This window comes from Leptosomus discolor, chromosome 19, assembly GCF_034619465.1.
Source record: "Leptosomus discolor isolate bLepDis1 chromosome 19, bLepDis1.hap2, whole genome shotgun sequence".
NCBI classification, from domain to species: Eukaryota; Metazoa; Chordata; class Aves; order Leptosomiformes; family Leptosomidae; genus Leptosomus; species Leptosomus discolor.
In genome coordinates, this window is record NC_141409.1 from 6,926,098 (window position 1) to 6,944,107 (window position 18,010).

Genomic DNA, 18,010 nt, shown 5'->3' on the forward strand with positions numbered 1-18,010 from the left:
GTTAATTTACTCTGTTTTCTAGCTACCCACTGGTGTGAGTTTCTCTTTCTTTTGGTTTGCATCGTGCCTTATGCCAGCATTAATGGAACACAGATTTCTGAGCAAAGAGAGCTCCCAATGATTTTTTTTTTTTTTTTTTTTTAAGTCTCTGTGTGAATAAGAATCTGAGTCTATCAATACAGGAGGCAATCCTGCACAGTTTAATTTCTCTGCTCTCTCAACTGTGTCAGTTCCTGAAGGGACCAAAAAAACCCCAAACATTAAAGCAACATGCTAGGAGCAGTAGTCCAAGGTTAGAGAGAGGAAGTGTTTTGAAATTGGTTCTTTGCAGAAGATTCGTCTCAACTTCAGGCAAGACAGACAGAGAAGGTGTGAAGGTCTGAAAGGGGAAAGCTTGGTGCAGGACACCTGCGTCGCTCACATCCCCAGATGCTCTGCACAGCCATGGTTATGTTGCACATGCACTACAAGCCATGACAGATGTCCATGTGTCTGTCCTCTCGACCAGGAACCTCGGGCAAGGGCTGAACCTGTCTGACTCTAGTCCCTGACCTGTGTATTCAAAAGATTTCTGGGGAGGACCACGTCTCTCCTTGGCACCTGCCACGCCAAAAGCCTGCAGGCAGAGAAGGTGAGGAGGTCGGAGCAGGTTTTAATGCCACCACCACTGTAGAAGTGTTGTAGGGTTTACTTGGGAATAATAGGGTCTGTCTAATGCCCAGCTGTGTTATCCTCACTGCCAGACCTGTAAAGTTTCCCTTTTTCAAGAGATTTTGGAGTGACCACATGCTAACCTTTTCCCATGTCAACAGAAAAACATCCTGGCTGCGGTTTATGCTAAAGTGAACCTTTTTTGTGGTCCTAATGTGAATTCCTTCATTGGCCTGGTTTGACTGATCTTACATTGGGTTTTGGGTTTTTAATTCCTAGATTCTCCAAAATTTAGGTGCTCATCTGATCAATGGTGGGAAGAGGTCAGCTGGATTGTGTGCATCTCAGTGCTGGGCTGGGTTTTGGGGGTGTTTCTTTTGACCTTTTTCCCTGGTGTTTTGTAAATAGTTCCCATCACTGCTGGAGATGAGTCCTCCTGTTTCTACATGCACATGTGGTCAAATCGGTCCTTTGGAGTCTTCAGTAAAAAAAGACTTAAAAATCTAATTTTGCCAGGAGCATCCTCTGTCTCTCTCTGTGACACCAGTGAAGTCGAAAGCTTACCAGAACACCAGCCATAAAAGTGAATCTAGACTTTTACCATCATCCTCGTACAGGATCACTTTGGATTGCATATTTTTACACAGGAGATCACATTGCATAATTTTACTCCATTTCACGCTTTCACAGCTAAGAATTTTAAGACCATAGAATAAGTGAAAAAGTGAAGGTGGCTTCCCCCTCCCAGCAAGCTCTGTTCAGCTGAGCTCTGAGCTGTTAAACCCACCTGGTTTTATTGCCAAGAGGTACAAGGAAAAGACGACAGAAAAATTTAAGACACTTCATGAAGTATTTTACGGAAGAGTGATGTGGCATATATAGGCCAGTTAATAGTGTGGTATAAGTGTTTTACTGGCACTTGTGAGCAATGCAATCGCCACACAAGCTCATACTAATAAAACCTTTAATCGATACCGTATTACTATAGTGTCTTGAGCCAAATCCTGTTGCCATCACTTGCACGAATGATCCCCAGGGAGCTGGTGGGGCTCCCTGGGGAGGAAGCCAAGCCAAGGTCCTGAGAGGCTTCTGCAGCTGCACGCTCGCACTGCGCAAGCTAACGGGCATGGTGGGTCCCCAACCCCATAACTGAGGCTGTAAAGCTTCATTTTTCCCCAGGCTGGAAAATGCTCTTGCTCTCTTTCACAGGACAACGGTTCTTCGCTCTTTCAATTGAGGCAAAGTGTGTGGTTTCTGTAGAAATGCCAAGCCAAGTAGGTTTGGAGGCTGCAGTCTCTGGTGGAGGACCAGTGACCAGGGTGATGGCCATGCAATGCCTAGGGTGGCCACTCGCTGCAGCACAGGGTGGCCCAGGCTGTAGAAGGACAGAGGGTGCATTCAGACCAGGGAAGCTCCACCGTTCAGCTCTCTTTGCAGGAGAGCGTGGAGGTGGCTGGTGAGACTCCACTCTTGGTCTTGCTGAGGTTGCTGCTGGGAGGTCCCCTGGGGGACAGGTCAGCAGGTAGAGCACTGCTGACAAACTCCAGCAGGAGCTGCAAAATCACTCCTGAAAAGTGGAGCCCAGAGGGAAAACCAGCACAATGCGAGAGACCTTGAGGGTCCATGGAGAGCAGATTGTTACAAAGCTTCTCTGGCTGCATAAAATTTTCATGATGTTTCTCAGTTTCCCTGTGTCAAGTCTCAGTGTAAATTCTGCACTGTTTGTGGAGGTTACCAGGCCAACTCACTTCGTATTGATCTTTCTCTCTGCATTATCATCAGATGTAACTGAAAACAATCAAGGAGCGGGTGCATGCAAGCCTGCATTCAGGCGGACACAAATACAAATATCCTTCCTGTTCTGCAGGCTGAATTCCGTCAAACAAATTGGTTTTGGGGTGGAAGTTAGCCCTGTTTCTGCTTAAAGTCACATTTTTCCAGCAGAAGAGGTAGAAATGTCAGGTTTCAGGATCATAGGCATCTCTGCCTTTACACCAACAAAAACCAATCAGGCTCCACTCAAAACTTGTCCACTGTTATCTTGACAGTTGCTGACGATGATGGATGGAGACAGGTTTAGAAGATCAAACGCGAGACAATCTGTACTGCATTTCAAACCACCTTAGGCTTTTAAGTGCCAATATGACATCTGGTGGACTCAATAACATGAACCGCACTTTAAAACACCTTCGCTGTCCCCATCAGCCCTTATTTACCATTGTTATAAATTAATAGCTTTCTCCAAGATATTTTAACTTATTATTGCACGTGGGCATTTTGTGTGTGGCTCTGTTAGGGACAGGCTGTTGAGTGAAACTGTAACCGCATGGTTCATTTTTTTTTTTTAACTCAACCACCAGTGGTTTGCTATTTTTTATTATCTTTTCTGCCTGGAGGAGTTTTAGAACAAAGTAACTTTTAAAATCACAGTGTTTCTTTAATGCAATGTCTGGAGATAAGTTTATTGTGTTTTTACAGGATATAAGTAAACACATTTCTTACATATATTCCCATCTACAAAAAAAAAAAATAATCCTGCTATGGCTCCAGGCAAGCAGAATACTGGTGGGGACTGTCAGAGCCACAGTACCACAGGCAAGACTGGGTTTGGGGGTAAGGTACAGTCTCTTTTCGTCATTTTTTTTTTTCTTTTTTTTTATGCCTTGAGGGCAGGAGAATATGGGAGGGTTGCGGGACCTGGGGGGTAACACTGAGCTGCAAGGGGATGCTGCTGTTACCTGTTTGCCGAATAGAGCCTTGGGATCACAAGGTGGATTTCACAGCAAGTGACGCTGGAGGGAAATCATGAGCAAATGGGCTCAAATTGTGCTCAGGGGAAGCGGAGAACTTGCCTCTCCCATTCGCAGCACAATGGAGTTATTTAATTTCATATTACATGACTGCTGGAGAATGCATAATTTGCTCTGATGACTTGAGGCAAAGCAGGTTGGTTTTTCACGTCTTTGACATCATTTTTTCAAGGCTGCTGACATCACTTGTTGCCTTGAGGAATAGCATCGTTCAGAGCTATTGATATAGCGTCAGCGCTATCAGACTGAGCACTCTGATACCTGCCCATGGCACGGCGGTGGGATGCTCACCCCGGGTCAAACTGCAGCTGGGGTAGGAGGAGGGGGGCAGAGGATGGATGTGGCCCCCCTGAGAGTGGTGCAGAGGCAGGTAAGGTGTCAGGGTGTGATTTCTCTGAGACGTGCCAGCCCTGTGCAGCGAGAATATCTTAATGAAGCCTTAATGAACTGCTGCTTCTGTGCTTTTCTTCCCGCTGAACCACGAGTAGATGGAGACGGCGTGTGGGGATGGGGCAGCGCCTGCACTTCCCAGTCTCTGTAACGAACCACCTTGCCTCTTCTAACCCCTAGAATGTTTCTTTCTATATACACACCATCTCTATACAGCGTAAAGATTTTTCCCTGTCAACCAAGATACACTGTGGAGGTGTGATGAAAGGCTCAGCCTCACCTAGTTAGTTTATACAGCCAGTCTCCACCCCAGAAATCACGGCTGAAGATCTCGTATCCCCACCTTCACCCGTGAGTGTGTGGGAAATACACCAGCATGTCTCTCTTTTTGGTTTCTTTTGTTGGATTTGGTTGGTTGGTTAGTTTTTCACATCTTTATATCTGCCCTGGTGGGTGCCCGAGTGGCTGCTGGGGTTAACGTGTGGGTGGGCACATCCCCAGCACTAGTGTGTAAGTGCAGGAGAGAGGAAAGAGAGACAAAAATTCGCAGCCTGAGCCCGGCTCAGGGGTGGGATTGGGACAAGGAAACCCGACCCTGTGCCTTTCCACAAAACCCTTCTGCCCCCACGTGAAGCCCCATGGCTCTGGGAAAGTGCCATATTTCTTCATGCTGAGCAGAAGGGGAGACTGTAAAGAGTGAGACATGGCCTGTAGGCAGTTAAAATTTTCCACTTTTCTGAGCATTAATATCATGATTACGCTGTCTAAATAACGTTCAGGCTCTGACCGCCGTATTACCTATCCTAAGCATGATTTACCGCTGTAATAAATTAGCCCCTAAGCCAAAGAATCAAAAATAATTGGCCTTATATCTTGGTCCCCGTGTTATCCTGTTCCTTTTTCCTTTCCACATGTCCTCTTTCTCTCCCTCTTATTCATTCTCTGACACATTTTTTCCCCCCCTTTATTCCTTCTCGGGGACCACTTTCTGATTCTTTTCTGCTCCTCGTGCTCTTCTTGGGATTAACAGACCTGGTTTCTTGTCCTTCGTTTTCTCCTCCAGCAGTTTCAAGCTGCCGTGCCCGTGAGTGGTGCCGTTGCAGAGCGGGGGCTTTCGACCTCCTCCCAGAGCAGGATGACCCAGTGCTGGCCACAGCCCATCTCGGGAGGCTGGAGGAGAAACCTGCTGCCCACCGTGGCCCCTGTGGTCCTGTGCAAGAGGTGATGGAGGTGCCGAGGGCTGCACTGCAGCGGAGGTTGGTAAGGACATCAGCGTTGCAGCTGGATTTTAAACAGATTTTAAAATGAGCCACACATCTTATTGCTCTGAAATAATAGCAGATGACTTCCAAGCATGAAATACAGCGGAGCAGGGGTAGTTTTGATGGCCGATGAATTTTCTGCTTCTCTTTTTGTATGGTTCTGCTTTATCCATTTAATCAGAAGGCTTTTGACACAATGCTTAGCAGCATGTATCCTTAATCATTTAACCTTCCAGTGCCACCAGCTCCTACCATATCCCCACTGCGTAGCGAACCATCTGCTCCCAGTGTAACTGGCCAAGGAGTCAGGCATCCAGCCCTTGTGCAGGAGAAGGTAAAGGCGTGAGTGATGGGGGGGAGAGATGGATTAATAGGAGCAGATCTGGTACAAAAAGGCTCAAAGCCTTGGTGAATGTGGCCTTTGGGGTTTTGCCCCAAAGATTTGGCCCCATGGCATGCTCTGAAAGCTGTTGCAGCACAAACCACGTGAACAGGAGTGGCTACTACAGGCTTTATTTCTCTCCAGCAGCAAGAAAGTATGAGCTCAAAGATGCAAGTGTACATGCATTTCTCTGTGTAATATATGTATAGATACCAGGGGGGATGGAGAGAGTGAGCCTCCTCCTAGGAGAGGGAATGTGCCACCCGAGCTCCGTCGCTGTGGTGTGTTTGGTGATGTTGCACAGTGAACTCGCCATCGGCGCTGTCTCTGTGTGTCACACTGAACACAGCAGCTCTGAGCCACTTTATTCAGTCGCCGAGTGTGAGTGGGAACAACCTGACTGCTCTTGCTGCGTAGCTGCGCTGAGCAATTCCAGCTAGAACAGCTTGAGAGAGTGGAGGGTTGGGGGTTGGGTTTTTTTGCTTTCCTTCAAATAAATGGGCATTTTCTTCTTTCTTTTTTATTTTGAGCTGCTAATGTTCGTTTTGCGTGCGGGCACGCGATGCCGTTCCCGCTTCAGAATGCACACAGTGGAGTGCAAAAATAAAGATTGCATCTCATGCATAATGCATGCCCCAGCAACCTTCTTCAACAAATTACCCAAGTAGATTCTTCCGACGGGGCTGGGGGGAAGGAGGGGGAAAAAATATTGTAACAAGTATCTTTCTAAAGAAGTGACAAGATAAACACACAAAAAATAGGCATGCAGAGCTTTTCTCAAGCAGGGTCAACTCAAAAATTAAAGATAAAGATTATGTGGTTGCCGAGTGTGGAGCAACAGCAGGTTCCGCAGCCCCTGGATGGATGGGGAGAGCCCAGAGCTGCCCGCGGAGGTGCCCAGGGGATTCATTTTGTGTCGTTTGGAACTTATTAGAGGAGTAACTTCCCGGATAGATAGGTAGGAAAAGGGGTTACTTGTTGGTTTATTTATCGCTTTCAATTTGCTCGGTGGCAAACGTGTTGCAACTCTGCGCTGATGCTTGAACCCAGATTTTGTGCTGCTTCTGTGGAGCCAGGCGTGAGCTGTGCAAAATTGTCTTTGTGGGAGGACGGTGAGGAGTGGGACGGAAAGGTGGGAATGGGCCACTGGAGTGACTTGAAATCTTTATTTCCTCGGTGTCACCAGCCCAGGAGCAGCCTTGGCTTCCCCCACTGTTGCCAGTTGCTGCTTTGCAGCCTGGAGAAGCCGGAGGGTGCAGCCTCTCCTCCCTGCAAGGGGAATTTTCTGCAAACAGATGTTACAGCCTTTGCCTCTGCAAAAAAGGCATAAAGTGACCAAGCTCCTTCCCCATGGGTGCATACTTTCTCCCCTGATAAATCTGAAATATTCACTGCAGGATGGCAGGAGAGGCAGCAGCCCACTGCCCTTCTCCGAGAGCGCTGCCCTGCAGAGCGGTGCACTGTGGTCGGTGTGCAGTGTGAAACCCAGGTGCTGAGCTGGGGGTTCAGCATCAAACTTTGCAGTGGAGAGAAATGGCATTTTTAGGAGCACGTGGGGTTTGGATTGCTTTTATTTTGCCCTGGAGCGTGAAGGGGCAGGGGGTTGGCCTGCCAACCCAACGGGGTTGCTGTTGCAAGCAGAAGCAAGTGATTTGGTGCTGGGCTGCCTGCAGCACCCTGCCGAGGATGGGGCACCCTTGAGCGCTTTCTCCTCTGGAAGCTGAAGCCTGTTGAAGGGGTCCTGGGGGGGGGGGTTGCCTGGAGGGGAGCAGTACCGCAGTGAAAGGGCATCTCCAAAATGTCAGCGAGCGCTAAACATGCTGATAATTGCACCTTGGCGATAGCGCCGGTAGCTTCTGGATCATTACGATTCGATGTAGGGCACGTTTTAAGACTGTTTGGGATTGTTTGGGTTTTTTTTTTTCTCATTTGAGTCAGTAAGCCCTGGCTCCAAATCTCATCTTTTTAATGTCATTCACACTAATGAGCCCAGGCCCGATCCAGCAAGATGCTTTTGGGTTTGTTTCAGCTTCCTGCAAGCAGGAGACGTGCAAGACGGGCAGGAGCACAAACCCCGAGCAGCAGCTTTGTGCTGGAGGACTGGAGGCCGCAGGTACGTGCTGGGCTCTCGCCTGCCACGGGCTCCCACCGCTGCGGCCCCGCTTCTCTGCGAGCACAACTTGCTTTTGCCATCTAGTGGCATTTGCAGAAAGGCTCAAAAATGGACCCGGAGAGCCAAGGTGGGGATGGAAGAGGTCAGGAAGGGAAAGAGGGGGGAAGAAGTGTGTGGGGGGGGTGTATCTGTGCTGTCCAAGCAGCTTTTTTCCGAGTTGTTACAGGCAGGACAGCAGCATGGCGGGCTTTGCAGAGGTTGGTGCTGGAGCCCACCAGCCCGCGAGGCCCAGCTGTGCTCGCAAGGCGGAGAGGCCGAAGGCCCTCGGCCAGCAGCAGAGCCCCTGCCTGGAGCCGCCAAGGGCCCTGCAGAGCCCCCGAGGAGCGGCTGCCGCGGGGCAGCCGAGGGCTTTGGTCCCAGCGGCGGCCCGGGCCCGTCCGCGCTGCAGTGGTTTGCCCGCGGCGGCGATCCGGCTCACAGCGAACCGTGCAGCTGCGTCCCGGGTCACGCTTCAACCCCCAGCCCAGACCTGCCCAGGGTGGAAAAGCTCTGGGCACCCACGGCTTCACGCAGCCCGTGTCCGTGGGTGACTGGGGGGTCGGGCTTCGGCTGCTTGTCAGTCAGGATTTTGGTGTCAATAGGATTCCAAAGAGTCGTGCTGCTTTGTTTTTATGTTTTTCTCTCCGTATCGTCATTTCTGTTGAATTTGGAAGCGATGGCAGGATTTGCTTTCCGTCTAGTTCCAGAGTGTTTAAAATAAACCCAAAATGTAGAGAGGGTGCGTTCCGCTCTGCTCAGCCTCTCAGGACACAGCCGGGGGCGAACGCTCTGCCCCATCCCCGCAGTAACTCTGTCCCCCTCCCCGGAGCCCCACGAGGACCCGTCCCTCTCCGCCCCGGCAGACGGCATCCCGTCTCCCTCACAAAAACGGAACCGGCAGCTTTTGTCGAGATTAAAATACCACACCGAGCTGCTGCGCTTTTGTTTTTAAACGCTTGAATGCATTAGCATCGATTTATTTTTGATACAACCAACCACCTGTGATTTTTGGATATTATTTCTATTTGTTCTCTCTGGCAGAGGTAATTACAACGTTGTTCTTAAGCTGCGACCGCAGCCTCCCAGCCGTGCTGCCCCAAAGGGCTGGCTCGGGGCTGGCCGGCAGCGCCAGGTACTTGTGTGTATCTGTAATGCACCGCTCTGCCCCGATGGCACAAATATTTCCTTTATTCGGTGCTTTTTTGTAGCTGTGCATGTTGTAGGGGGCCTAAAGAGGAGGAAAAAGCTTTTTCTTTTCTTCTTCCTTTTCTTAATCACTGCTGGATTCAGCATCCTCTATGAGACAGACCACAGCCTGGTTTCTGCCTGCAAGCCTGGGAAACGAGTGGAGAGGTTCCAGGTCATAGGTAAAGACAACAGACCCACAGGTCTCCCCTTACCGGCTCAAATGCTCGTTCCTGAACTACTCCCTCAATAATGTTTCAAATCACCTTGCACATACAATGAAAGTACGGGCAGGAACTCACTAAGCAAATGAGCCCCTCCTTTAATTCCATTTGCTTACGCTGCTTTTTTTTCTCCTGCATAATTATTTTTAAAGGAAAATTTAATTTTGTTTAATGGGAACAAAGTTTAACACTCCATAAGCTTTGTCTTCTGCAGCCCTCCATCTGGTAAGCTTTTTTTTTCTCCTTAATTATTTTTAAACCGGCCCAGTAAATTGTGTGTGTTCAAGAGGCACTTCTCATTAAGATGAAATACTTTGATCTCGTAGGATCATCTGTTTTTAAAGAGGTAATGATATACTACCTTTTGTTCCCCCCAGTTAACCAAATCTCAGCAGTGAATCCGTCCCTTTGCCCTGCCCAGCACACGCACAGGCACATGCTCTGCTGGGAGCTGGATGCAGCGATGGCAGCTGATCGGAAGGAAAAAGGGGTCAGAAGAGCTCTGAGAGGGCACAGCAGGGACCATCAAGAAGTAAGTAAGTGGCAAATCAGCTCAGGAAAGGGAAATGTCTTATTTATTTATTTATTTATTTTTAAGTACAGATGGTGTGGGGGGGCGGGGGGGAAGGCTGCAAGAAGACCCAGAGATGTGGGTGTACTATATATAGATGTACAGCTGTTTCCTTCAGGTGTTATAACTCAAAAACGTAGGATGATTAATTTTGAAAGTTGAAATGTATAGCAGATTCTGATTACATCTGAGTGTCTATAATTTAGCTACTTAGTAAAATTAACTTGACGTTTTTAGTGAGCTGTGAGGACAATAATGTGTGAAGAGACTGAAGAGCAAGTTTGACGGCATGCTCTTCCCTTACCTCCCCCTTTTTCAATTTGCAAAGTTTATTTTTAACTTTTCCAATTTTTCTGGCATCTTTCCTCTAATCCAGACGAATGAATTTGCCTCCCCCTGCTGCCAGCCGAAGGCAGCGCGTTCCTCATTGACCTTCCATTTGCCGCGACGGACTAGACAGAGGCGCAAGCACCCAGGAGCCACCACCTGAAGTGGAGGGTCAGGGCAACTCAGGTAAGGGCTGGAGGTCGGGAGCTCCAAGGCACACACGAGTTCTCAGAGCATGACACCGCCGGGCAGGCTGTGGGACCTCCTGTTAAATCCATTTTCATATCCAGAGCAGGCCTGTTGCTGTGAACTTGCAAAAAGCCCCAGGGACCACAGAAACAGGCGCCTGGGAAGTCCACGGCTTGGTGCTGGTTTAATTTGATCAAACCTCGCACCACGCTCGTGTGGGAGTAGGAAATGTGACAGACTGTCCCCCAGCCAGGGCCGAGGACCAGACCACCTGCGAGCTGTGCGATACCTAGTGACCGTACCGGGAACCACCCCGAACCCGGGGGTGCAGCTCTGCCCAAAGGGAGGAGGCAGCAGCTCCCCCTGTTTAATACCAAGCTGCAATTTAGAAGCCAAGTGATTCAGAGCATCTTCGTGGCACTCTGTTAGCTGAATTATCAAACTGTTGGGAAATTAATTTGAATGAACCAAAGCTTCAGTGGAAGGCGGGAAGCTATTCTGACTTGTCTGAGCCTCTACACGTTGTGCACGTGCTACTGGAGCAGCCCCTGGCTCTCGGCCAGCTCCCCGGGTGCCAGAGCTATCTGTCTCACAGCCCTCTTTCCGTGAGCACAGACTCATTCTTTGTGAAAGCCTGTTACGTGTTGGTTAGTCTCTGGAGGGCAATATCCAAGGCCCCAGAATAACCACCTCCTGTGCTGAGATTTCCCAGGGCTGGTGCTAACCTCCTGGGGCGATGGGGGCAAGTGATCTTGTACAATAGGGACAGCGTTGGCGGGGAGGGTGGGGAAATCACACGTCTCGTGTGAAATCTATTTAGTTCAATAAAGCCATGATTGCATCGTGAAGTCCACTTTTGTAACCACCAATCACTTTAAAATATGGTCCTGTTAGGGTTAAACTAATCTGTTTCCCAGTTATTTTCCCAGTTCACTTCGTGCCACTGCTGTGGAACTGAGGGCTCGGGCAGCTCAAACCAAAGGCAAAACTGAAAAGGCACGGGGCAGGATGAGGGGAGCACAATGCTGATTTATGCTGGTGTTCTCTGGCCTTGCCAAAATATCGCTGTTAGATGTATCCATGTGGGAGATAAATTTAAATAAATCTATTACTTTGGGTTTTAAGAAACATTTTTTCATTGGTTTTTAGCAGAAAAATGGAATTCAGACCTGTTTGGCTGGGTCCCTTTCTGTCCTCCCCGTACCGCCCGCGGGGAGGGCAGGGGGTAACGCTCCCCTTCTGCCACCAGCAAGGGGCCTTTCCATTGTGAAACCCCCTGTCCAACACGGAGCCACACCAAGCGCTGCTGCCGTCCCCGACACACCCTGCCCCTCCGGGCTGGGATCATTTCAGCCAAACGCAGGAAACAAACGCTCTAATGTGACGTCTCTGTTCAGTAAGTGCTCAAAGTCTGGTGTTTTAAACAAAAAACCACACGCACATTATTGATTATTTTTCATTTTAATTTTCTAAGTAACATTTTCAGACCTAGCATCAGTCTAAGTTCCTAAAAGGGCACTAAGAAAGTTCAGCTTCAGGCAGCTTCCAGAAGAATCTTTCAGATATGTTTAAAATGCTTTAAAATATTGAACATTTCTCACATTGCTACAAAACAATGACAACTGGCAGAATAATTATTATTTTTTTTTAAACCTACATTCTTTTAGCAGTTGAGAAAAGAATTTGGAAGGTGGATCACATTCCTGATTCTTTCAGGACCTGGTTAACTATAACAAAAAACAGTTTTATAACATGACAAGTACAAATATAAAATTCCAAATGAGCCAACTTTTAAAAAAAAAAATCTGGATTTTTCTTCAATACCTCCAGTACCTTGCTTCCATAATAAATATTAAAAACCATCTTTTTACATTACAGAAAAAGTTAAATAAGTTATTTACCAAAAGATGTGTTTGTTTTGTTTTCCCCTCCTCCCCCTTTTTTTTTTTTGGTCAAAGGCTGATCCCATTAGAAGAGCTGAACCAACGTTTTTACATCAATAAATAGTAAGGCATAAAGAAGCAAACAACAATCACAGGACCAGTCTCTACTAGTGGAACTTTCTCCTTCAGAGAATCCTTTTTTTGCTGGTATGGGAAGGTGATTTTTGATTCTCAGCTGGTGGGACCTGGTTAGAAAAGCAGTAATTACGACTATTTTACAGTACTTCAAATGCACACGATTTGTCCCTCCCCCTGGGCCAGAATGCTGCAAAAGGACTTGCAAACAGAAGCTTCTGTGTTCAGCTCATCTTCAAATTAAAGCAGTAAGACAGACTTCTGTAAGCAGAAAGACTTTTTTGTGTCATGGCTTCCTAACTCGGGTAGGGCTGAGACAAGAGCACAGCAGCTGCTGGGGAGGGGAAGGGAGCCGCGATGCACGGGAAAGGTCAGAGGAGGAGTTAAGGAAGGGCTGGGAAATGCACCATCATTCAGAGAGTGGTGTGAGGAGAAGGATGGGATTTAGGAGTCAAGAAGCGTATTACATCCTTCTGGGAGTGAAGGCTGAACCTTCTGGGAGAAATCAAATCTGAACAGTGACTACTTGAACACTCAAACTAATTTAATCCACTGCTGTTTGCAGCAGCTTTGCCTGTTGGGTCTATATCTACAAAAAAGGCACCACCAGTTACTAGCACACACACAGGCTTTAACTAAGGGTGCCTTTTGTGCACTTATTCACTAGACGGGTTACTGGACTGCAATCTGCTGAAAATAAACTACTGGAAGATGATGACAGACATGAATCTTAATCTAGCGAAAGCAGCAGAAAGGAAAGGGTTTAGCTGTTTATGTGGTCAGTCATAAAACTAATTCAAACATCAAACATTGCAGAATATTTATCATACTAAACTGCTGCCTTCCAGACTTGATTAGGTAGCAAACGTAAAGCAAACCAGACTAATTCTGCAAAATACTACTGGCACAGCAATGCAGGCTTCTAATGAGTATATACCAAGGAACTCAATGCAAGCAAAAATTTTACTCACTTCCAGGTTTCCTCTAGCCTTCTTCAAGACATCATGAGTTAAAACCACTGGAAAGAAAGAGGAGATTAAAAAGAGTACTGCACAGTCTTTCTGTGTTCCCTGTATTCAAGTCTTATGCCCAAATACTAAACAACACATGAACTCCTATTTACACGTCGTGCAGCCACCAGGCAATCACACACAGCCCCTACCGTCACTTCCACTTTCTTTCTCACCCAAATCCAGAACTGTTCCTCCCTCCCCAGCCCTGTTCAGAAGCTCAGGCCAATGCACAACCCTCCAGCTCCAACAGCCCAAGGTTGAGGGGCAGTGCTGTACAAGCAGAGGGTTAGGAGGAGCTGGAGGAGTCACTCAGGACCACAGGGCAGGTCCGAAGCAGTGCCACCACTAGAACGCCGCTTCCTGGCCTAGCTCCCACCCGGCACATCAGCTGCTTTTCAAATCTAAACATCAGGGAAGTGGTTTTAAAGTTTTTCTACCGTATCCAGCGCGACACATGTGAAAATACACAGAGCTCTTCGCTACGTTTAACATCACAGATAATAAGAGCGCCCTGCGATACGGATGACTTGGTTCCTTTGGTCTAAGTCATCAAAGGAAGATTTTCTGTTCATTTTAAGGGGAGCTGGTGCATGAGCTAACTACAGTTTGATCTCTTCTGTAGCCCACTTGGGCTGGGGGGGCAGTGAGCAGGAGGGGGAGAAAAATTGCTCAGTGGAGAGGTTACGGGGGATGATGGGCTGGGAAGAGGACGGACGGCAAAAGAAGCCAGCCAGATCCTCCAGCAGTTCAAGGACAAAGCGACCCGTATACGCTGAGGGGAAACATGTCAGTGCCTTGCTCTGAAGGCTTCCAAGTTTTCTCTGTGCATCCAGCTCGTTTTTCTCTGTGGGGACAGCGCGAGACCTGTGAACGGCGGAGGGGATGCTTCTAAACAAAACTGATATTTAGAAATGTCAGGTTAAATATGTGATTCTCTAATCTGTGTCAGCTCCATAACTGCTGAAAAAATACCACTCACAAGTACCAATTTAATATTCCAGTCTCAAAAATAAACAATTTAGCCATAATAAAGATTTTTCATTACAATAATAAGAACCCAACAACTCCAAGGGTACAGCTGTCATGAGATAATTATACCCTTGGCAGATTACTGCAATTTGGCACTGCATTGTTACATGTTCAGAGGTTCAGATGAGGTTTATAAGCTATGAGTTTGCTCGCCAGAGAAAGCACACAGAAGACTCTGAGCCACAAGAATGTTCCAGTCTCTGCCTCTAAATATATTTAGGAATGCTCAACTAAGTAACAGAGGGAACCTGAGTATCCTCAGCGGAGTGGCCAGCTAACAGGATGTTTGGAGAATGAAGGCAGGCAAGGTCACCTGCTGCGAGGCCTTTCCCTTCTGACTCGCGAAAGCAGAAAGGAAGAAACAGCAAAAACAAGCATAAGCATCCTAACAAAATCCGGCAGCTTCATAGGACCCACCAGTGTTGTTGTATGCTTGGTCAGGAATTTGTGTACAGATGCAATTTAGAAACATTTCAGAAATTGCTCTTTAAGGCAAAGGTAACTCAACATCCATAATTCCCATAATCAATGAAACTTACAGAAAATCGTATCTAGCTCTTTCTGTGTAGCAGAGTGCTCTCTGCTCATGAAGAACTCCGCTAGTAAATTCATTTCACTTGGCAAACTAAATTTTTCTAAATCAAAAATATTAAATTCAGTACATGAAGAGAATTTCGAGGATGTGACACTAACAGCGAAGCTGCTGCTAGTCAGGCAGTACTTTGCATTAAGGAGATTTCAGAAAACGCAGGCTTCATTTCATTAGGACCTAGTTCAGATGAGGGTGATGCCCTGAAAAGGAGCGAGCAAAATAAAGGGGAGACATAGTTTTCTTTTTTAACGTACGGGTGGGTGGCGTGGCTGTGGGGATAACATTTTGGCCATAACAGCAAAATCTCTGTCAATTTATACTCTGCCGAGCCCTACTGAAATTACCCAGTTACGGCTGAGATGTCACTGGAACTAGGAACTGACCAAACTAAACCAGTAAATCCACCTCGTGGATAGTGTTTGGACAGACATAAAGAACAGCTTTGATTTTTATATGACAACCCCGAACTGAGCTATTTAACTTTAAAACCTGAACAAAACATCATTTTGGATTTACTATAGGTAGCTTGTACATCATTTAATACGACAGTTCTGGAAGGAGGGACCAAAAAGCAGCCCACAGATGCTTAGAAAGAAAAAATCTGCAGGCAGAAGATACATGTACCTTAGATACACAAATTACAGGCTATGGAGCAAAAGAACATTTATTCCTGTACATTGCTTTCAAGTGACTTGAGTAACCTACAGTATTATGGCCACTTTCAGAACTTCGAATGATGTGTAACGTTTTACAGTGCAGATGAACTACTGATAACGCAAGTGCCATGCCAGTACAGACCAGTGATTCCATTTAGTCCCACCTTTAAGAGAAGGTAAGGAGAGCTTTTTATCGTTTGTTTTGCTTTTAAGAAGAAAATTAAATCCTCCTCCGGCAATACACATATTGCCATAGCATGAAGCTAGAGAACAGGTTAGCTCCATTCAAGTCTCTTCTGATTAGTGATTAAACTGTAAAGCAAAAGAGATGGATCTCTTCAAACAGACACCCAGCTTAACACAGCTACAATACAGCCCGTGTCCCACTTGTTCTCATGTTTCCCAATAATTTTCTAGATATGGCTGCTAAGGGTAAAATACCATTTCACAGCATGTCCTAATTTTTCTTTGCAAAAATGACTTGTAGTAAGCTTTTCTTTGCTTATTCTGAGCCTTCTGTTCTCTTGCACTTGTCAGCCTGGTGTAGAGCGCTGACAAATCTCCTTTGCTGCTGCTCTGGCTTTTCCCAGTATTCCGCTACCTAGTGCCATACACGCAACAGACAGGTACGTCAGGAAATTTAAAAGCCTGATTCCTCATTTATCAAGACTGAGGCAAAATCACAAATTTGAGAAGGACAACGTCAGAAACTTTGGCTGGAATGGTCTACAGTAACGTTGCCGCTGCCAGGAACTGCTGTAGGATAGAAAACCAGAGGAACTGCAGTATCTGAAATGGAATAACTCAAGTAATTAGTGGCAATTAGCGGCAGCTGCATGGATTGACACAGTATCAGTGGGTTGTGGAAAACCATGAATCGCTCCTCATCATATTCTACGCAGGCTTTTGTAGTTGGGCAACTTCTTTCCATGTGAATGAGGCTCCACCAGTTCTGTACAGCCTGAACCTCATGAACTGTCTGTCACTAACTGAGAGCACAACGGGAACGCCAGTCAGAGCCAACTGCAAAAGAACGAGTGTCTATATTCATTTTGTTGATTCTCCAATTTTAGAGGTAGCCACCAACTACAAAATAAAATAAGAAACGGTAACAAAAGCATACACTTACGCTGGTCAATGATGACTTTCTCCATGTTTTCCTTCAGCTGGTTTGTGGAGTGCAAGCGTTTCACGGTGCTATGTAACTTCTTCTCTTGCTCAGACAGTTTCTTACGTAACCTAAATATTTCTGCTTTCATTCCTTCATCCTAAATTGAGAGAAGAAAATACTATATTAAAGTATTATATAGTAATTACTTTGTGCATTGTGAATTGCTAAGTATTTTTGTACAAGAGCCATCAAGCTTCCTTAGAGCATGAGCGACCTAAGGGAGTGAAACACCACTGAGTGCCTGCCCTTCCACATTCACATCCCCAATGACGTATGATTCCATGACATTTGCCAAGAGACAACTACAGTTCTTAGCTGGCTTTTAGTGCAATTAATTTTTCTGCTAGTCTGAGAAAAGTCTTAACACCAGTGCCTACTTTTGTTTTTAAACTTCCATTCCTCTCTTTCCCCGCCCCACCCCCCTCAACTAGAAAATGTAAGGCAGGCCTGTGCTATGGAATCAGCAAGTATCCAGTCTGCCAGGTTCAGAAATTCCACCTTCCTTCTCCAGTGTTCTGTTAATAGTTGATGCTGCCCTTCTCAAAGGGCTCGAAGGCATTGTACAAATGACCAGGACAGTTTTATTGCAAAATTATTTGGCAGCATCATTATTTAAAGTTCTGTTTTCCCCACCAATTCCAACTAAGTTATGGTTTGTGTCTTTTAAAACAAGTAGCCCTGACATAGTCTGCCGGTATCGCTGATCCGGATCCTCATGCCAATGTAAGCTTGTACATTTTTCTTCTTGTTGTGCCACCTGTGAATAGTATCTTCTGGAATTTGCCCCTAGCATTTAGCTCTTCAGAAGAACTGATTACTCACAGCTCCTGTGGGGCTGAAGAGAAGGCAGTGAATGCTCAGTACCTTTTGGAATCAAGCTTCAAGAGATATTCTTTCATGCACTGCATTTAAGACATCAGAAGCAATCTAATGTCCTTCAGATCTCAGGATGCTGGATAAGAATCTCTAGAAAAGATTCTATCAGACTAAGCAGGTGCAGCCCTGGGAACTCAGATCCCCCACACATGAGGTCAGGTTTTGAGAAGTGACAGATGCAGATCACGAAGGTTCAGATCAGTATGGCAGTAAAGCACCTGTGTGTGTGTACGGTATGTTCAGATACTGCCAATCCAGGCCAACATATCACTGTCTGTACAGACATACATACACCTCAGGGTAAAAAGGGAAGTACACACAGTTGTCAAGACATCCCAAATAGGGAGCTGAAACATCAGTGAAGAATATTAGACAGCACAGTTCATTCTCACTGCTTTTGTGATTTTACACATTTAAGGATGCTAGAAAAATCAAAACAAAAGTGTTATTAAAATTATATATAAAATATTTACTTTCCTAAAGTTTGTTTGGGTTTTTTTCCAGCAATATCC

The 18,010-nt window shown here is 46.4% G+C and overlaps 1 protein-coding gene across 2 annotated transcripts in view; it reads right to left on the reverse strand.

The window, feature by feature from the left end:
- Window positions 1-11,622: 11,622 nt before the first annotated feature.
- Window positions 11,623-18,010, reverse strand: part of CDK5RAP2 (CDK5 regulatory subunit associated protein 2) — an 82,824-nt gene continuing 76,436 nt past the window's right edge. For both annotated transcript variants that reach the window (XM_086475521.1, XM_086475520.1), the window contains 3 exons: window positions 16,581-16,719; window positions 13,133-13,179; window positions 11,623-12,271 (listed from right to left, as the gene is read on the reverse strand). In XM_086475521.1, coding sequence (XP_086331647.1) covers window positions 12,212-12,271; window positions 13,133-13,179; window positions 16,581-16,719 — 246 coding nt within the window. In that variant the 3' untranslated portion in view covers window positions 11,623-12,211. The remainder of the gene's footprint in view (window positions 12,272-13,132; window positions 13,180-16,580; window positions 16,720-18,010) is intronic.